Genomic DNA, 20760 nt, shown 5'->3' on the forward strand with positions numbered 1-20760 from the left:
AGGAGGGGAGGGAGCTTGGGGGCGCCGGCAGCTTGGGCCTGAGCTGGGCGACCACCCCACCCAAGAGTGGCATCCGGGTCTCCCCTGCAGGTCTGCTTGGCTGGGTGTTGGGGGGGGTCAGCGCAGCTGGGCCTTGGGGTGCTGTGTGTTCCCGGGCTCGCCATAGGTGCTGTGCTGTCTGGCTCCCCGGGTGCCGGGGGGGTGGGATAGCTGGCTCCCCCAGCTCCTGCTGACACCCCCCCCACACACACACACCTGAGCAGGACTGTGACCCACCAAGTCGAGACGCGGAGCCCCCTCCCAACATGACCCCCAGCTGCCCTCCCGCCTGGTCCAGCCACAGCCCTGCCATGACAGGGGTAGGGGGGTTGAGCAGCCTCTCCAGTGGCTGGTGCCGCCCCCAGCTCAGCAGGGCAGTCCTTCTACCTCTGTCTAGGGCTAAGTCACCCCCCTGACCCCTAAAGGTAAGCAGGGCACTCAGAACCACTCTGATTCCCATGCTACCGTCTCTGGTCACACAGTATTTTAAACCGCATTCAACAGGCAAGCCCCCTCCCAGAAGAAAATTCAATTTTAAAGCTTCCTTGTAGCCATCAAGTTCAGGGGCTAGAAGCAGGGTGGGTGCGGGGGGGCGGGCAGTGAGCCCTGGTGAGAGTTAGAGATCCGAGCCCTGTGGTGCTGACCTGCTGCATTGGAGAAGACTTAGCTGCTCTTTATTTATTTATTTATTTATTTATTATCTTTATTTATTGGACAGAGGCAGCCAGAAATCGAGAGGAGGGGGGATAGAGAGGGAGACAGACACCTGCAGCCCTGCTTTGCCACTCACAAAGCTCTCCCCCTCCAGGTGGGGACCAGGGGTTCAAACCCGGGTCCTTGCACATTGTAATGCGTGCACTCAACCAGGTGCATCACCACCTGGCCCCCCCTTTTTTTTGCCTCCAGGGTTATTGCTGGGGCTTAGTGCCTGCACCATGAATCCTCTGCTCCTGGAGCCTATTTTTGTTCCCTTTTTGTTGCCCTTGTTGTGGTTATTATTGTTGTTATTGATGTCGTTCGTTGTTGGACAGGACAGAGAGAAATGGAGAGAGGAGGGGAAGACAGACAGGGGGAGAGAAAGACAGACACCTGCAGACCTGCTTCACCGCCTGTGAAGTGACTCCCCTGCAGGTGGGGAGCCAGGGGCTCGAACCGGTATCCTTAGGCTGGTCCTTGTACTTTGCACCACGTGCGCTTAACCCGCTGCGCTACAGCCTGATCTCCCCTTTTTTTTTAAGGGCTAGGGAGATATAATGATTCTGCAGAGAGACTGTCATGCCTGAGGCTTCAAAGTCCCAGGTTCGATCCCCAGCACCTCTATCCACCAGAGCTGAGCATGACTCTTTTCTACATATTCACTTGAATTTTAATTATAAAAAATCTGGAAATATGAAAAAGTCTAATTTATTTTTAAATAAAATAAAAAGGTTTATTGGTTGATTTTGATGACGGGGGCAAGTGTCTTTTTTTTTAAAAGAATTTATTTATTTATTTATTTATTCATGAGAAAGGAGAAAAAGAACCAGACATCACTCTGGTACATGTGCTGCCGGGGATCAAACTCAGGACCTCATGGTTGAGAATCCAATGCTTTATCTACTGCACCACCTCCCGGACCGCAGGAGGGGAGGGGAGGAGTGTCTTGCTTGGCTTTGGCATTTGAGGATGCCAGGGATTGAACCCAGGACCCCTGGGGCTGGTGGCATTAACCCATAGCTTACAGAGACATTGATGCCATCCTCACGTCCTGCATGAGTTCAGTTCCCTTGCAAGGCTTTGCCACAGCTAGAAGCAGGCATAATAGCAGTGTTTCCTGGGTTGCTGTTGCGATGGTTTTCACTAGAGCCCTGCTGATGGTGGTGCTGGGGATTGAACCTGAGACCCCCAGAGCCACAGGCATGAACCGTGATGCTCTCTCCCTCAGTCTCTAGTGTTGTTTGGTTTTGGTTTTGAGTAGAGATAGGCAGAGGGGGAGAGGGGGAGGAAAGAGAGAGAGACTGACTCAGACAGCAGGGCCCTGTTCAGCTTTAGGTTATAATGGTGCTGGGGACTGAACCCAGGACCTCAGAGCCTCAGACCCCTATGCTCTCGCCCCAGCCTGTCCCTTGTAAAATTTTGAGATAATACCCTGCCTTTTATCCTTTTACTGCGTCTCCCTCTCTCCTTTCCTTCTGTCTCTTTTTTTCTCTCTCTCCTCCTCCCTCTCTTCTTCCCTTCTCTTTCTCACTTCCTTTTTTCTTTCTTTACCAGAGCCCTGCTCAGTCAGCTTGGCTAATGGTGGTGTGGGGGATTGAACCTGGGACCTCAGAGCCTCAGGCACAAAAGTCGTTTGAAGAGCCATGATGCTCTCTCCCTCAGCCCCTATTTTTTTTTTTAATGAGTAGAGATAATATATAGAGAAAGATAGTAGAGAGGGACAGACAGACACACACACACACACACACACACACACACACACACAGACACACAGACACGCAGACACCAGAGCGCACTCAGGTCCAGCTCATGGTGGTGCTGGGGACTGAACCTGGGACGTCAGAGCCTGAGGGAGGATGAGAGTCTGTTTGCAGAACCATGACGCCGTCTCCCCAGCCCAGCTGTGCGTTGTGAGGGGACGCGGTGGGATGGGTGCAGCTGATCTGGGGGTGTCTCCGTGAATATCTACAGCACGTGTTCCAGCTGGCCCCGGACGTGCCGGCATTCTTCCCGGGACATCAAACGTGCGGGACATCCGAGCCCGTCGTGGTTAGTCCTTGCCACGTGGGGCCGCTGCCACCAGCCCCCTCCCCCCCCCAACCTCTCAGCCTGCTCTGTAGACCCGTGATGGCGTCAGATTCTCCCACAAAAGGCACAGCTGGGGCTACGGGGACCAGGACCACGTGGGAGACCTTCGGTCCTTTCTTTTCTTTATCTTCTATTTATTGGCTAGAGACTGAAAGAAGCCGAGAGGGTCCCGGTTCGAGCCCCCGGCTCCCCACCTGCAGGGGAGTCGCTTCCCAGGCGGTGAAGCAGGTCTGCAGGTGTCTGTCTTTCTCTCCCCCTCTCTGTCTTCCCCTCCTCTCTCCATGTCTCTCTGTCCTATCTAACAACAACATAAATAACAACAACAATAATAACTACAACAACAATAAAAATACAAGGGTGACAAAAGGGAAAATAAATAAATATTTTTAAATTTTTTTAAAAAAAGAAACCGAGTGGGGAGGGGGGGATAGACAGATGCCTGCAGCCCTGCTTCACAACTTGTGAGGCTTCCCCCCTGCAGGTGGAGAGTCGGGGCTTGAACCTGGGTCTTAAGGAATGGTAACATGTGCACCAACACCCAGCACCCTCAGTCTTGTTGGTTTTGTTTTAGTTTTGCCTCCAGGGTTATCGCTGGGGCTCGGTGCCAACGCCAAGAATCCACTGCTCCTGGAGGCTACTTTTCATTTTTATTGGCTAGGACAGAGGGAAATTGAAGGAGATAGAGAGGGAGAGAGACAGAGACACCTGCAGCCCTGTTTCACTGCTTGTGAAGCTTTCCCCCTGCAACCCAGATCCTTGCACTTAATACTGTGTGTGCTTAACCGGGTGCTCCCCACCCCAGTCTTCCTTTTTACAGAGGGGAGGGGGGTGGGCATCAAAGACCTATCCTTCTAGACGGCGAGTATCCCTCTACACTAAAGGGACCCACACACACAGCCTCCCCAGCAGTACTGGTATTGCCACACATGCAGCCCAGGTTGGAAACCCAGCACCACATGGGAGGCTTCCAGGCACTGGGGGAAGCTCTGATACTGTGATGTCTCCACCTCCTCTTCTTTTTCTTCTTCTGCTGCTGTGATATCCCTTCTTCTTCTTCCTCCTCCTCTCCTTCTTCTCCTTCTCCTTCTCCTTCTTCTTCTTCTTCATCATCTTCTTCTTCCTCTTCTTCACCCCTTCTTCTGGAAAAGCTGCCCAGGAAGGTAAAAAAAAAAAATCACACTTGTCCAAGATCCCAGCTCTGGAAAAAAAAAAAAATGTATTTGAGTTGTGGTCTCTCTGACTCTCTTTTCTTTTTCCCTTTTTTTTTAAATTTTTTTTCCCAGATGAATGACTTTGGAATCAAAAGCATGGACCAGGTGGCTCCTGTGTCTGGCGCTTACCGAGGGACCCTCAAGGTGAGTTGAGCAGGTGTGAACAGGGAAATGCAGCCTGGTGGGGGTTGGGGGTGGGTCAAAGCCCAGCACCACAGGGCAGATGTCATGGCACCAGAGGAACTTCTTGGTGCTGGGGTCTCACTCCTTCTGTGCGTTTCTCTCTGTCTATCTTTCTCTCTGTCTGTCTGTCTGTCTGAATGAAAAAGTTCAGAGGGTTACAACTGAGCATACTCGTTGCCCTGGCTGGAAAAAAAAAAAAAAAAAAGAACTTTTTGGAATAAAGACATATTATTAGTGAACAAGTATGGCAGAGGCAGACAGACAGACCCCATGAGAAGCAAGTGCTTGCTGCTTGGTAGTCGGCAGCCTGGGCCCAGCCCCACCTGCTTATGTAAACCAAACAAGGAAAAAGAAAGAAAAGCCGCCCAAACATTTCAAGAAACAAAGTTCCACTGGCTTCTCCATCTGTCCTTCACCTGGACTCTTTTCCGGAACATTCTTTGTAGCACAAACTGACAGTTTCCCCAACTGCCTCCTCCAAGCGTGATCGTTTCTCAGAGTGTTTAGGAGTGAAATGTGTCTCAGGAGTGGTGATTTTCTGTTTCTTTTCTTTTTTTTTTTTCTTGCCTCCAGGGTTGTCACTGGGGCTCAGTGCCAGCACTACGAATCCACTGCTCTGGGCAGACTTTTTTTTTTTTTTTTTTTTCGTTTTTATTGGATAGGACAGAGAGAAATTGAGAGAGGAAGAGAGAGACCTGCAGACCTGCTTTTGCGGCTTGTGAAGCATCCCCACTACAGGTGGGGAACCAGGGGCTCAAACCGGGATCCTTGCACAGGTCCTGGTGCTTAGTACTATGTGCACTTAGCCAGCTTAACCGGCGCACATAAGATAGCTCCGGGTTTGTAGGGTTCTGCGTCTCTGGAATGTTCTTTTTCCCTCCATCTGGATAACTGAGGGAGGCTCAATTCAGGGAGAAACCAAGGAGGCAGGAACCAGGTCTGATCCAGGCCACTAAACTCTGAGCTAAGCACCTTTACTGGCCCAGTTCAATCTGGCAGAAGTGACCAGAAGAAGGGTTGTGACCTTTGAAGCCACAGACACACACACACACACACACACACTGATACACAGACACATAACAGACACAGATACACACATACACAGAGACACAGATACAGAGACACAGAGAGAGAGACAGATACAGAGACACAGAGAGACACACAGAGAAACACAGATTCACACACAGAGATACACAGACACACACCTATAAGTGCTTCTATAAATTCATCAGAAACCGATGGTGTAGTGTGGGTTGGTGAAGCAGAAAGCAGACCCTGAAACCAGCGGCTGAAATCCAAGTCTCTGGGCTTCCTGGTTTAAAAAAAAAAAAAAAAAACACTGTCACAGAGGGGAACGTCTTAGTCACCTGGACCACACAGGCTAGGATTTGGAAGCTATTTGCCCAGAAAGGGCTCTGCTCTAAAAAGCCTGAGTCTCCCTGGTGTGTTTGATGTGGGATTTCCCCCCCCCAGTGAGTCTTGGGCTTTGAGACACGCTGGTCTTGCGTCCGGGAGAGCTGGGGGGTGGAGGAGTGGCATAGGGGGGGCCTGGACTCTCCATGTCACAGAGACATCATGGTCACAAGTGTGTGGGCTCAGCCCCAGCTGTCTTCCCATGTCCCCCGTCACTGATGGCTCTGATTTACAAAAAGAAAGCACGGGACCCACTGGCTGCACGAGCGAGCGTCTTCCACATTCCTGTCCCTGTGACTCACCCTTGGGCATTGCACAGCCTGGGGTTTCCAGCCGTGGCGCAAGCCCTGCCTGACTTCTCCTGAGTGTGGTTCTTTCTTCCACACTAGAGGCAGAGCTGAATCAGGACGTCCTCTGGGGCTCAGAGCTCCAGGGTCTTCTGTGAGTGGTGGATGGGACTGTCAGGCTTTGGTGTCCTGTGACTTTTCTTTCTCTCTCTCTCCCACATTGGAGAGAGAGGGCTTCAGCTTGAAACCTATTTCCTCTGGAAAGCTTTTCACCCAAGGAGAGGATTGGAAGTATTTTTCTTTTTTCTTTTATTATTATTTTTTAAAGATATATCTGACTGATTGCAGGGGTAGACAGCATAATGGTTATGCAGAGAGACTCTCATGCCTGAGGCTCCAATGTCCCAGGTTCAATCCCCTGCCCCCGCCATAAGCTAGAGCTGAACAGTGCTCTGGGAAAAAAAATAATAAATAGAATTATTTGATTGATTCAATGAGAGAGACAGAAAGAAAGGAAGGGGCCTGGGATTGAACCCGGGACCTCACCGATTCAACTCAGATACTTTACCACTTTGCCAGCTCCCGGGCCACCGAGGGGCTCTTTGTAACACATTTGACTTTTGTCCACTTGGCACATAAGGGAAACTCTCTTGTCTTGGTGTTTTCTGAACTGCTTGAGCCAAGCAAGGGTTAACTTTGAAAGAGGAAAACAAGGGTTTGCTTCTCAATTAAGGAAAAATGCTGTTGGCCGCCACCTCCCCCATCTCTCAGCACCCACTGGGTGCCACCTCCTGCGGTCACCCAAGTGGCCTTGTCTGTGGCCTGAGAATCTGCTCCTTCTGCCCCAGTCTGCCGACCAGCCAGACGAGCTGTCCTCTCTGCACACGCAGAAGCAGCGACGTGGGAAGGTGCTCACTGCGGAAAGGGCAGCGCCGTGGTGCCCGGGGCCCGTCCCCTGCGGACACGAGTCCAGCTGGCTCTGCCGGCGGCACAGACGCGGCTTCGGGGCATCCCCAGAACAGCTGAGGCGACTGAGAAGAAGCCTCTGGTTTCCATCAAAGTCTTGGGTGGTCAGCATCCCCAAATCAGTGCTCAGCAGGTCTCTCTCACGGGCACTCTGGCCTTCCCATTTTTACTCTGGCATTTTCTTGGCCTTTGAGTGGCCATGATTCCACACTGACTTGGCCGTAGGAGTACTTTTATTTATTTGTTTGTTTGTTTATTTTATGTACTTATTACTTTCCCAGAGCACTGCTCAGCTCTGGCTTATGGTGATACAGGGGACTGAACCTGGGCATTTTGGAGTCTCAAGCATGGAAGGTTTTTTTCTGTAAAGTCATTACGCCACCTCCCCCGTCCCGTTTTCAATTAGAGAGAGAGAGAGAGAGAGATGGATGGAGAACATAAGACTGGCACGTGTGATGCCAGGGATGGAACTCAGGGCCCCATGCCTGAGAGTCCCAACACCTTACCCCCGCCTCACCTCCCAGGCCAAAATGGGGCATGTGTCTTCCCATCCCCTCTCCCTGGAGTTGAAGGCTTTGGGGGCACCAGGTTCCCTGAGCACTCTCCCATTCCGGGGACTGGGCATGTCACCTGTCCTCTGGAATTGTCACTTCTCTGTCCTTCCGCTCCTGTGAGTTGGATTAAGCGGTCCAGCCTCAGAGGGCGACTGAAATGAGGACCACAGACGCTTCTGGTCACTCCGGAGCTCTCGGTGGTCACTGCATGGGGTCCCAGGCCGAGCCGGCAGGGTGGGACGCGCCGGGCAGTGGGCCCCCGAGAGGGACGATGGAGTGAGTCTCTGCCATGTGTTCTGCAGCGCCAGCCCGCCTTTGACACCTTCGATGGCTCCCTGTTTGCCGTCTTCCCGTCCCTGAGTGAAGAGCAGACCCTCCAGGAAGTCCCCACCGGCCTGGACCCCATTTCTCACGGTGAGTGGCCTGGCCGGCCTGGTCCGGCAAGCGAGGGGTCACAGCTCCCAAGATCTGGGTGCTGGGGGATTTCGGATCTTTAAAGAGCCGGAGAGTTTTTCCTTTATTATTTGGTAACTGATTTTTATTTATCTGTTGATCAAAGAAGGCGAAGAACAAGGGAGAGAGACTGGACTGGCTCCATCACAGGCAGTGTCAGGGCTCGAACTAAGAACCTCATACTTGCAAATCTACCACTGGACCCCCCCCAAGGATGAAGATCCCACCCCCTTTTCTTTATTTTTTTGTTTTGTTTTGTTTTGTTTTGTTTTGTTTTTGCCTCCAGGGTTCTTGCCGGGGTTCGTGCACTACAAATCCACTGCTCCTGGAGGCCAATTTTTTTTCCTTTTGTTACCCTGTTTGTTTTACCATTGTTGTGGTTATTATTATCGTTGTTATTGATGGCACTGTTGTTGGACAGGACAGACAAATGGAGAGAGGAGGGGAAGACAGACAACTGCAGACCTGCTTCACCGCCTGTGAAGCGACTCCCCTGCAGGTGGGGAGCCGGGGGCTCGAACCGGGATCCTCCCTCCAGTCCCTGCGCTTTGCACCACATGTGCTTTACCCGCTGCGCCACCGCCTGACCCCCACCCCCTTTTCTTTAATGAGCTGCGTGGTTTTGGTGACAGATGCAGCCAACATTTGGATTTCTGTTTTTGGTGGGTTTGGATTTCTGTTTCCAGTGGGTTTGGATTTCTGTTTCCGGTGGGTCCTCTCGTTGTGACGTGTGCGCGACTAGGTGTGCCACCTCCTGGCCCCCAGACTTTTTTGTTTTTCATTATTTGTTTGTGATTCATAGTAGGTGACAAGATTGCAAGATGACAGGGTCTAATTCCACAGCACACCCACCACCCAGGCTCTGTGCCCCCAGCCGCCCACCTCCCAAAGAAAACCACCAGAGTTCCCACAGTCCTACAGACAGTTCGCAGGCTTCAGTTTTGTCTTTGCTTTGAAGTTCACGTGAATCAGAGCTCTAGATTCCACATCTGAGCGGAACCCTCTGGTATCTGTCTCTCATCTCTTCACCTGTTCCGCCAAGCAGCATCACCTCCATTCCATCCATTTTGTCCCAGAGGACACAGGCTCATCTTTTTTGATGGCAGAGTAGTATTCCACGAAGTCTATTTGGTGAAACTGGGGCCTCACGAGTGTGTGATGTCACTGTCCTGGATATTCTTCCTTTGATTTTTTTTTCTTCATTCAACTAGAGAGACAGTGAGAGGGAGAGACCCCACAGCACCCCAGCTTCCCCCAGTGCTGTGGGGGCTGGGGCTTGAGCCTGTGCCATGTGCATGCCAAGCCAGGTGCCTTCCCAGGGGAGCTGTCTCACTTGTACGATTTTGTTTTGTTAATTTGTTTGAAGACTTTTTTACTTTTTTTATATAAAATTATCTTTATTGCATAGGCACAGCCAGAAATTGAGTGGGAAGGGGGAGATAGAGAGGGAGAGAGACAGAGAGACACCTGCAGCTCTGCTTCACCACTTGCAAAGTTTTCCCCCTGCGGGTGGAGACTGGAGGCTCGAACCCAGGTCCTTGTGCACTGTGACATGTGTACTCAACCAGGTGTGCCACCGCTCGGCCCTGAAGACTTGTTTATTATGGGGGGGAGTTGGGGGGAGATGCCAGAAACATTACTCACCTCTGGCATATGGTGGTGCTGGGGATTGAACCTGGGACCTCCGGGGCCTCGGGCAGAAGAATCTGGTGCTGTGGTAGACGACACTGTCTCCTTGGCTCTGAAAGATTGATTGATTAGATAGATACATACATACATGATAGATGGATGATAGACACGTGCAAACATACATAGACAGTAGATAGGTAGATAGTTCGACATTTTAAAGATTGATTTGCTTCATGAGAGCAAGTGCTAGAGGAGGAAACCAAAGCAGTGGTGGGGATTGAACCCAGAGTCTCTTGCTTACAGCCCACCATGTCCCACTACAACCACCGGTCTGGTTTGGTTTTGCTGGTACTTACTGTTTTTTCCTATTGACCGACTGACTGATTGATTGAGTTTGATCAGACAGAGAGAAATTGAGGAGGAGATAGAGAGGGAGAGAGACACCTGCAGCCTTGCTTCACCACTCGTGAAGCCTGCCCCCTCCAGGTCGGGAGCAGGGGCTTGAACCCGGGTCCTCGTGCACGGTAACGTGAGCTCAACTGTGCACACCACTGCCCAGCCTTCTGCGTAGACGCCCTTAGCGAGTGGCGTCAGCGTTTGGGAACCGCAGCCTTGCGTGTCTGTGCCGGTCCTGTCCCAGTCGTCCCCATCCCACTGCCACCTCTGAGAGCCTGGTGTCCCCCTTCCCCGCAGACTCAGCCACCTGTGAGCTGCCGCTGCTCACGCCCTGCAGCAAGGCTCTGATGAGCCAGGCCTTGAAGGCCACCTTCAGCGGCTTCAGGAAGGAACAGCGCCGCCTCGGGATCCCCAAGAGTGAGTTCCGGGTTCGTCTTCATTCTTCCTGAGAGAGGGCACCCTGGGCATGGGGCCTGGGCCCTGGGCCCCTAGGGGCAGGCCCAGCCTGTGCTGTGACACTGCGCTGTTGCTGGGAGCCTGCAATGAGTGAGTGAGTAAATAAACAAATGAAAGTGAGTGGATGAGTGAATGAATGAATGAGTAAGTGAATGAATGAATAAGTGAATGAATGAATGAGTGAGTGAATGAATGAGTGAATGAGTGAGTAAATGAGTGAGTGAATGAGTGAGTAAATGAGTGAGTGAATGAATGAGTGAGTGAATGAGTAAATGAGTGAGTGAATGAATGAGTGAATGAATCAGTGAGTGAGTGAATGAATCAGTAAATGAGTGAGTGAATGAATGAGTGAGTGAGTGAATGAATCAGTAAATGAGTGAATGAATGAGTGAGTGAATGAATTAATGAATGAGTGAATGAATCAGTAAATAAGTGAGTGAAGGAATCAGTAAATGAGTGAGTGAATAAGTGAGTAAATGAGTAAATGAGTGAGTGAATGAATTAATGAATGAGTGAGTGAGTGAATGAATCAGTAAATGAGTGAGTGAGTGAGTGAATGAATGAATGAATGAATGAATGTCCCCAGTGCCTTGAGAAGACTCTCTTACCTGCTGGACTTCAGGTCAGGCCCTCTGCAAGCATGGTGGGTGACAGAGGTCCAGCCCCCAGACCCCGGGCAGGGCTCCCGGCAGGCCCTTGCCAGCAGTGTCTCACCACCCCTGCCCCCGCAGACCCCTGGCTGTGGTCGGAGCAGCAGGTGTGCCAGTGGCTGCTCTGGGCCTCCAGCGAGTTCAGCCTGGCGGACGTGAACATCCAGCGGCTGGGCATGGAGGGCCGGGTGCTGTGCAACCTGGGCAAGGATCGCTTCCTGGAGCTGGCACCCGACTTCGTGGGGGACATCCTCTGGGAGCACCTGGAGCAGATGATCAAAGGTAGCGGCTGGGTGGTGCAGTGGGGGGCGTGGGGGCGCACACGGGCCGCTGGCTCCAGCAGAGGCATCGCTAGGCTTCAGACGAGGGACCCCCGGCTCGCGGGCTTGCGAGTCCTCGCTCTCCTCGCTGCTGGCCAGCTCCCAGCCACGGAGGCAGCTTCCGCACTTACTCACAGCAGCCCGGCTGCATTCCTCAGGGCGACACCTGAGGGCTCCCTGGAGGAGGGAGCCAGAGCTCAGTGTCAGGCTCACCAAGTACAGCAGGAAGGTGGCTTGCGCCCCAGAGGGCGGAGCCTCATAGACAGACTTCCAGGCTGGCCCATCCCCTGTGAAATCCAACATAGGATTTACTTTGTTTTATTTTCTATTTATTTTGGAGAAAGACAGAGAAATTGAGAAGAGAGGAGTGCTGGGCAGTGGCTCACCAGGTTAAGCGCACGTAGTACTAAGTGCAAGGATCCGTGTTCAAGCCCCCCGGCTCCCTATCTGCAGGGAGGACAAGTGGTGAGGCAGGTCTGCAGGTGTCTGTCTTTCTCTCTCCCCTCACAACTCACTTGTTTTATAAATGATTAACTGATAGAAGCACTTCTCAGCTCTGCCTTGTGCAGTGCTGGGAATCAAACCCAGGCCCCGGGCACAGCTGCCTGCTGAGCCCCAGGTTGGGGAGTTCTCGGCTGTTAAAGTCAACAAGGACGTGATGAACGGGTATTCATCCTCACACGGACGTGTGCCTTGGGAATTGACCGTTGAGCAGCGCATTTTCATTGTGTACAAAGCTGTGATTTAGGCCCTGAGATAGTATGGAGACCAGTGTTAAAAGTCCGTGGGCCTTATTCTTCTTAAGAATAAGGCAAACAAATTGTTGACTAATCATGAACCTAAAGGCAGGTGACCCCACCAGTATGTCTTGGAGCCCCGCTTCCCCAGAGCCCTGCCCCACTGGGGAAAGAGAGAGGCAGGGTTGGAGTGTGGATCGACCAGTTAATGCCCATGTTCAGTGGGGAAGCAATTACAGAAACCAGACCTTCCACCTTCTGCATCCCACAATGACCCTGGGTCCATGCTCCCAGAGGGATAAAGAATAGGAAAGCTGTCAGGGGAGGGGATGGGATACGGAGTTCTGGTGGTGGGAACTGTGTGGAGTTGTACCCCTCTTATCCTATGGTTTTTGTCAGTGTTTCCTTTTTATAAATAAAAGTTACATAAAAAAAAATAAGCAAAAGTATAAGGTAATTACCTATAAGATTGTTTTTATTTTACATTTTATGTGAGTTTGTCATTTATAAGAAGAGCTATTAAAGCATCAAGAGAAATATAAATAAGTGAAAATAAATCTAAAAAATAAACAAATATAAAAATTAAATATATATAAATATATATTTATGAATGAGAGTGGGGAGGGGCGAGAACCAGTGCATCCAGAGCACACACCAAGCTGGGGCTCAAACGTGGGAGCTCGTCCTCCAGTGCTCAGTGCTTCACCCACCACCACCTTCTGGGCTGGGGGGAGGAACTTTTTTCCCCCTTTTGTTGCCCTTGTTGGGTTTTTTTTTTTTTTTTAAATCTTTTTTATATTTATTTATTTTCCTTTTTGTTGCCCTTGTTGTTTTTCATTGTTGTAGTAGTTGTTGTTGATGTCGTCATTGTGGAATAGGACAGAGAGAAATGGAGAGAGGAGGGAAGACAGAGAGGGGGAGAGAAAGACAGGCACCTGCAGACCTGCTTCACCGCCTGTGAAGCGACTCCCCTGCAGGTGGGGAGCCGGGGGCCTCGAACCGGGATCCTTCCGCTGGTCCTTGTGCTTTGCGCCATGTGTGCTTAACCCGCTGCGCTACCGCCCGACTCCCAGATTGACTTATTTTTATGAGTGGGAGACGGAGAACAGAGCACCTCTCAGCTCTGGCATGTGGTGGTGCTGGGACTCAAACCTTGGGTATTATTCTTAAAAGAGGAAGACTTTAACTGTTCTTTGAAAGAGGATACCTCTCGGGCTGGGGAGACAGCATCGTGGTTCTGCAAAAAACTTTCCTGCCTGAGGCTCCTACGTCCTAGGTTCGAATCCCCAACACCACCATCATCAGCCAGAGCTAAGCAGGGCTCTGGTGTGTCTGTCTCTGTCTCTCTCATCAAAACCAATTATGTAAGTATTAGAGAAAAAACTCTTTTTTAAATTTTTTTATTATCTTCATTTTTATTGGATAGAGACAGCCAGAAATTGAGAGTAATGGGAAGATAAGAAGAGAGACAGAGAGACACCTGTAGCCCTGCTTCACCACTTGTGAAGCTTTCCCTCTGCAGGTGGGGACCAGGGGCTTGAACCCAGGTCCTTGCACACTGTAACATGTGCGCTCAACCAGGTGCGCCACCACCTGGCCCCCTAAACTCTCTTCGTGTGTGTGTGTGTGTGTGTGTGTGTGTGTGTGTGTTTCATGAGGGATAGTTGAACTGCAGGCATAGGAAACTTAACCTGTTTGTGAAGTTTGGGGAAAATCATTCTTATTTGATTGATTGTAAACAGTTTTCTTTTGTGTCACCACAGGATTCAAACCTTTTTCTATCTTTATTTTATTTCTGGGATAGAGACAGAGAAAATTTGAGAGAAGGGAGTGATAGAGAGAAGGAGAGACAGAGAGATTCCTGCAGCCCTGCTTCACCACTCGCAAAGCTTTCCCCCTGCAGGTGGGGACCAGGGGCTTGAACCAGGGTCCTTGCACATTGTAACATGTGTGCCACTACCCCAGTCCCCAGGATTAAAATCTGAAACTGACCTTAGGATTCGCCTGCCGTCTCTTCTCAGTTATGTTTTATTCCAAAGTTTTGTTTTTTATGAGTGAGGGAGAGACCAGAGCACTGCTCAGCTCTGCCAGGGATCGAACCTGGGAGCCTCAGGCATGCAAGTCCTGTTCTCTACCTGTGATACCACCACCTCAGCCACTGTCTGCAGTGTGTACACACACACACACACACACACACACACACACACTGTGTGTGTGTGATTTACAAGATCACAAGATAAGAGGGCCTAGTTCCCACCACCAAAAACCCCCATAGTTTCCCCGTGGTCTTAGATATGGGTTGACTACATATATATTGCTTTCCTTCAAGTCCGTCTAGGTCAGTTCTTTATACTCCACATAGGAGTCCAATCACTGGACGGCTCTTTCTCCTCCTTACTTCCTTCACTGAGTATCATCACCTCCAGTTCCGTTTTGTCCCAAAGGACACAATGTCATCTTTTTAATTGCTGAGTAGTATTCCACTGTGCACGCGTCCCACTGGTCTCTAGTTTTTTGTTTGTCTTTGCCTCCAGGGTTATCACTGGGGCTTGGTGCCAGCACCACAAATCCACTGCTCCCGGCAGACATCTTGTCCATTTTATTGGCTAAGAGAGAAATTGAGAGACAAGGGGCAGAGAGAGAGGGCGGGGGGGAAGACAGACACGTGCACACCTGCTTCGCCTCTTCCCCCTGCAAGTGGGGAGCTGGGGGCTCCAACCTGGGTCATTGTGCGGGTCCTTGTGCTTAGTGCCATGTGCGTTTAGCCAGCTGCGTCATCGGCCTGCCCCTGCCGGCCTCTAGTTTCTCCAAAGCCCTGATGGCGTGGACCCCTGTCGGAGATGCACTTCTATCCTGACTGTTCCACGAGACCCAGAGGCCAGCCATGCAGAACGTGACCTTGTTTTGATTTTTTCTGGTGTGGCCACACTCTGGTTCCCAGGCTTCAGTCTCCTGCATCTTCCCTTCCCAGAAAACCAGGAAAAGGCAGAAGAACCGTATGAAGAAGACGCCCACCTCAACGCCGTGCCCCAGTGGGTCAGCAGCAACTCGCTGGGTCAGTGCTGGGATTCTGCCCGGGGCAGGCGGGCGGGCAGGCGGGTGGGGCTTCTCCTGGGAAATGAGTGTGGACACCTTGTCCCTGGAGGTGACCACATGTGGCTGTTGACACGTGACCCAGGGGGCTTCTGAACTGTGTGGCAGGCACAGAGAGCCCGCTGGGGGCTGGCGGGAAACAACATCATGGTTCTGCAAAGGACTCTCAGGCCTGAGGCTCTGAAGTCCCAGGTTCAATCCCCAGCACCACCATCAGCCAGAGCTGAGCAGGGCTCTGGTCTCTCTTTTGGTATCTTTCTTGTTGAAATAAATAAATTAAAGAGGAGAAGGGAGGGGGCTGGGGAGATAGCATAGTAGTTCTGCAAAAAAATTTTTAAAAAATTATGCCTAAGGCTCCAGGGTCCCAGGTTCAGTCCCCAGCACCACCACCAAGCCAGAGCTGAGCAGGGCTCTGGGCTGTCCTGTATCTGTCTGTCTCATTGAAATAAATAAATGAAAGAGGGAAGGAAGGAAGGGAGGGAGGAAGGAAGGAGACACATAGTGGTTCTACCAGAACACTCTCCTGCCTGAGACTGTGAGATCCCAGGTTCCATCCCCAGCACCACTGTGAGCCAGAGTTCAGCAGGACTCTGGTCTCTCTCAGAGATATCTCCCTCTCCACAAAATAAAATGAGAGGAAGCCCTCTCGCCAGAGAGTCCTTCACGAGCCTCACTGCGTGTCAAGTGGGACGCGGTGATTCTTTCCGCCTCTTCCCCTCCTCCACTGCGGCCCCTCCGATAACGCCACATGGACCCGGGCTGCACATTGTCCCGACCAGGGGCCTGTGACCGTGGTCTGAGCCTGCCCTAGGGTGGAGGAGGTGGCAAGGACAGCATGTAGGGCACACCAGCAGGTGACAGGCCAGCAGGTAGGTGGCAGGTGCTGACAGAACTGGTCCCTTCCCATTTAGAGAGGGGTCCAGGGTCCCCAACTGTCCCGTGAACCCTGTGGGGTTTCTATTGGTGGCAGACCCTCTGGCAAGGGACCTGGAGGTGGAACAGGTGGTCCCCCTCGGGGACATTGCAGAGAGAGGGAGTGGGGGTCCGTGCTGTGGGTGGTAGGCTCACGGGCTCAGTCCCAGACCCACAGTGGACGCCGAGCTTTCTGTCATAACGACCCCCCCCTTTCCTGCTGCAGGTTTTGGCATGGATCAGACACCCACCTATGGGGTACAGGTGCCCAGCTACCCCAAAGGTGGCCTCCTGGACAACTTGTGCCCACCCCCGGGGGCTCCCAGCAGCCTCAGCTCCGAGCAAGACTTCCCGCTGTTCCCCAAGTCCCGGCTCAGCACCGTCAGCGTCAACTACTGCCCTGTCGGCCAGGACTTCCCAGGAGGGAGCCTCAGCCTTCTGGCTGGGGGTACAGGTGACAGCGGGGCTCCCCGGGTATTGGAAGGACTCGGGGGGCCACTGTAAAGGCTTGGTGGACCCCACAGATGTCCTCATGCAGCTCAGAGTGGTGGGGAGAGGGGGCTTTGCTTTTAGTCACCCAGCCGTACTCACAGTCTCCTCCTCACCAGGGGACATTTGGGGACAAAGTGGCCAGCCTCTTGTGGTGGCACACGGGTGGACCCATTCTGTCTTCACTAACAGTTAGCAGCCACCCCAACAGAGCTGAGCATCCCCGGGCCCCTGGAGGGCTCCCTCATCCCCGTTCCCAGTCCGTCACACCCCCTCCCTGAGAGGAAGCCCTTGTCCCTGTTTTTGGCATCCTGCGGAGCCTGACTGTCCTCCTCAGCTGCAACGGCCTTGTGCTGTGTGGCTCCCCTGTGTGGGAGCCACCGTGCCCATTGGCTGTGGCAGCCTGCCTTTTAGTGATTTTTTTATTAGTGATTTAATATTGATTTACAAAGTTCTAAGGTAACAGGGGTCTAATTCCACACCGTTTGCACCACCAGAGTTCTGTGTCCCCCATTCCCTCCATCGGAAACTGCAGTGGTTCTCCCAAGGTCATAGATATGGGTTGGTTCTATTAACTATCTACGTGTGTGTGTGTGTGTGTGTGTGTGTGTGTGTGTGTGTGTGTGTACTTTTTTGCCCATTTTTCTATGGTCCCGCCTTCACTCCTTTTCTAAGTCACCCCTATACCTGTCACTACTTCGAAGTGTCTTTCCTTCTGTCCTCTGGTAAGCAAAGAGGACAAACAAAAGCAAAACAGCGCCTGGCTTCCTCTGGTGCTTTCCAGATTCACTTCCCTTTCAGTGATGGTATAAAAACAACATTCCTGGTGGCAAATGCATCGGATCCCAGTGGAATTGGAGAGCCCTCTGGTCATCTTCCCCTGACATTTCTCTCCCTGTGGGGGTCTGGACCCAGATTTTTTTATGGGGAGCAGAAGGTGGGAGGTCTGGCTTCTGTCATTGCTTCTCCGCTGGACATGGGTGTTGGCAGGTGGATCCACACCCCCAGCCTGTGTCTGTCTCTCCCTAGTGGGGCAGGGCTCTGGGGAGGGGAGGTTCCAGGACCGACACAACTGGTGAGGTCGTCTGCCCAGGGATCTTAGGATGGAGTCATAGTAGCATCTTCGACTTGGTCAGCCTGCCTTTTCTCATTGCTGGGTAGTGCTTCGTTCTAGAATGTTTGGCTCCATTTATCTGTCCTACCTGTGTTGGGCAATGTGTCTGTCTGGCGTGTTGATCCTCAGGGACACACTGGCCACTTGAAATAACACTGAAAATCTAGTCCTGGAGGCTGGGGGTGTGGCTCTGTGGTGGTGGCCATTCGTGGCATGCCTCAGGCCCCGAGTTTGATCCCCAGGACCACAGAGACAGCATGAGCAGAGCTCGTAGAGAGCTGAACGTTTAGGCCAGGGTGGGGTGGCTCTCAGTGGCAGGGCCCAAGCCGGAGACCCTACACTCAGGCACTCTCTCTGTGTTCTTAGAAGCAGTCTAGCTCTGCCCGGCAGGCCTACATGCTCGAACAGGGGCGGTTAGGAAGGACGCCACAGCCACCATCCTTCAGTGGTGAGGGGTTGCCTGTTTTGTATGGCTGGCCCTGGGTTCAACACCCAGCACTGCATAAAAACACACAGCACGGGGCTGGATGGTGGTGTACATGTTACCATACACAAACAACAAGGTTCAAGCCCCCAGTCCCCACTTGCAGGGGGGAAGCTTCACAAGTGGTGAAGCAGGGCTGCAGGTCGGTCTCTCTCTCTCTCTCTCTCTCTCTCTCTCAACTCCACTTCCCTCTCAATTACTTTCTGTTCTAGCAAATTAAATAAAGTTAAACAAATCTAAAAAAAAAAAAAAAAAAAAACACCGTAAATGGCAGAGTGGTACTGCGTCTTTCTCTTTCTGTCTCCTTCCCTCCCTCCTAAAGGGATCAAATAAAAGTAGAGCTGAGAAGATGCCTCAGTAGTTGAGCACACAGCCCACTGTGCAGAAGGCCCTGGGTTCAAGCCCCAGTACCGCACGGAAGCAGCATGGATGGCGGAGTGGTGCTGTTCTTTCTCTTTTATAGTTTTGTTTGTAATGTGGTGGCGGGGATTGAACCCAGGACCTCTGGGGGAGGGGGGACTCCTCACTCATGCAAGTAGATACTCTTTTTTTTTTTTCCTCCAGGGTTATTGCTGGGGCTGGGTGCCTGCATCACGAATCCACTGCTCCTGGAGGCCATTTTTTCCCTTTTGTTACCCTGTTTGTTTGCTTTTTTAATCGTTGTTGTGGTTATTATTTATTATCATTGCCATTGATGTCATTGTTGTTGGGTAGGACAGAGAGAAATGGAGAGAGGAGGGGAAGACAGAGAGGGGGAGAGAAAGACAGACACCTGCAGACCTGCTTCACCGCCTGTGAAGCGACTCCCCTGCAGGTGGGGAGCCGGGGGCTCGAACCGGGATCCTCACGCCGGTCCTTGTGCTTTGCACCACCTGCGCTTAACCCGCTGTGCTACCGCCCGACCCCCCAAGTAGATACTCTTAACAACCTGAATTCTCTCTCTACTGCCCTCTCCTTTTTCTGTGTCTTTCTCTCCCTCTCTCTTCTTTTCCTGGAAGGAAGGAAGGAAGGAAGGAAGGAAGGAAGGAAGGAAGGAAGGAAGGAAAAAAAAAAAAAAAAAAACTGGGCCAGGGAGACAGCTTAGCAGATATGCACGAGGCCTGGCTTCATCCCCCAGAGCTGCGCTAGTAAATTCTCGAATTACCATTTTTAGGTTTTTTTTTTTTTTTTTTTTTTAGCTATGGGCTGGGGAGAGAACCAGGGAATCACTCTGCCACCTGCGATGTCAGGGATCGAACTTGGGACGTCATGTTTGAGAGGCCAACACCTTACGCACTGCGCCTCCTCCCGGGTCAAAGCTTTAGCTATCTTTAAAGAACTTTAAACGAAAGAAAAGAAGGGCTGGGTGGTGGTGCACTGGTTGAGAGCACATGTTACCAAGTGCAGGAACCTGGGTTCAAGCCCCCGCTCCCTACCTGCAGGGGGAAGCTTCACAAGTGAAGAAGCAGGTCTGCAGGTGTCTCTCTCTCTCTGTTTCTTTCTGTGTCTGTCCAATAAATAACTAGTAAATTTTTTTATTTTATTGATTTATTAATGAGAGAGATAAGAAAGAGATCCAGACATCATTCTGGTACATGGGCTGCCGGGGATTGATATCATGCTTAAGAGACCTACGCTCTATCCACTGCACCACCTCCTGGACCACTAATAATAAAAAAAAAAAAAATTAAGAAGGAAGGAAGGAAAGAAAGAAGGAAAAATGGTCTCCAGGAGCAGTGGGTTGGTAGTGCAGGCACTTCTTCTAGCATTTGCCCTTCTTCCATAGCCAGTCAACAGGTCAGGTTGAAAGCTGTCAGGAGCTGCTTGTTGCTGGCTTTGAAAGTGACTGGGATCCATGTGGATTCCGTCGGCTAGGAAGGATCGTCAGTTTCCCCAATGAATGGGGACTCACGGGATGCACCACGAGAAGGTCGATCCAATGCATCTCAAATGCAGGCACTGAGCTCCAGCAGTAACCCTGGAGGCAAATAAATAAATATATAGGTACGCAAATCTAATCTCAGTTTTTCTGCAAAACACACTCACTGTCCAGCCTACGTTCTCCTCCACCATCAGCACCAGGACCTGAAAGTCACCACACCCACTGCACCCCAGAGTCCTTCACTTTGCTGCAGTACAGCAAACTCAGTCCAAGTTCCGCTCTACATTTCCCCTTCTGCTCTGATTTCTCCACTTCTGTCCATGAGTGAGACCATCCCATCTTCATCCTTCTCTTTCTGAGTGATCTCACTTAACGTGATTCCTTCAGGCTCCATCCAAAATGAGGTGAAGGAGGTGAAGTCACCATTTTTAACAGCCGAGTAGTATTCCATTGTGTATCTAAACCACCACTTGCTCAGCCACTCATCTGTTGTTGGACACCTGGGGGGCTTCCAGGTTTTGGCTGTTACAGATTGTGCTGCTGTGAACACAGGTGCACACAGATCTTTTGGGATGATTTTTTTTTTTTTTTATTGCTACCAGGGTTGTCGCTGAGGCTTGGTGCCTGCAGGAGAAATCGCCATTCCCGGTCACCATATTTCTTCCTTCCTCTCTCCCTTCCTTTCTTTCTTTCTTCTTAAATTTATTTCTTTATTTCTTTACTGGTGCT

At 51.4% G+C, this 20760-nt stretch overlaps 1 protein-coding gene across 2 annotated transcripts in view; it reads left to right on the top strand.

The window, feature by feature from the left end:
• ETS2 (ETS proto-oncogene 2, transcription factor) overlaps positions 1-20760 on the top strand; it is a 30690-nt gene that overhangs the window by 3602 nt on the left and 6328 nt on the right. The window contains exons 2-7 of one of the 2 annotated variants that reach the window (XM_007532242.3): positions 4107-4178; positions 7740-7851; positions 10213-10332; positions 11103-11303; positions 15050-15133; positions 16310-16537. In XM_007532242.3, the coding sequence (XP_007532304.1) occupies positions 4107-4178; positions 7740-7851; positions 10213-10332; positions 11103-11303; positions 15050-15133; positions 16310-16537 (817 nt within the window). Of the gene's footprint in view, positions 1-4106; positions 4179-7739; positions 7852-10212; positions 10333-11102; positions 11304-15049; positions 15134-16309; positions 16538-20760 lie in introns of those variants that run through there. The other variant, XM_060198707.1, reaches the window with a different exon arrangement.

Source organism: Erinaceus europaeus, chromosome 9, assembly GCF_950295315.1.
Source record: "Erinaceus europaeus chromosome 9, mEriEur2.1, whole genome shotgun sequence".
In the NCBI taxonomy this organism is placed as follows: Eukaryota; Metazoa; Chordata; class Mammalia; order Eulipotyphla; family Erinaceidae; genus Erinaceus; species Erinaceus europaeus.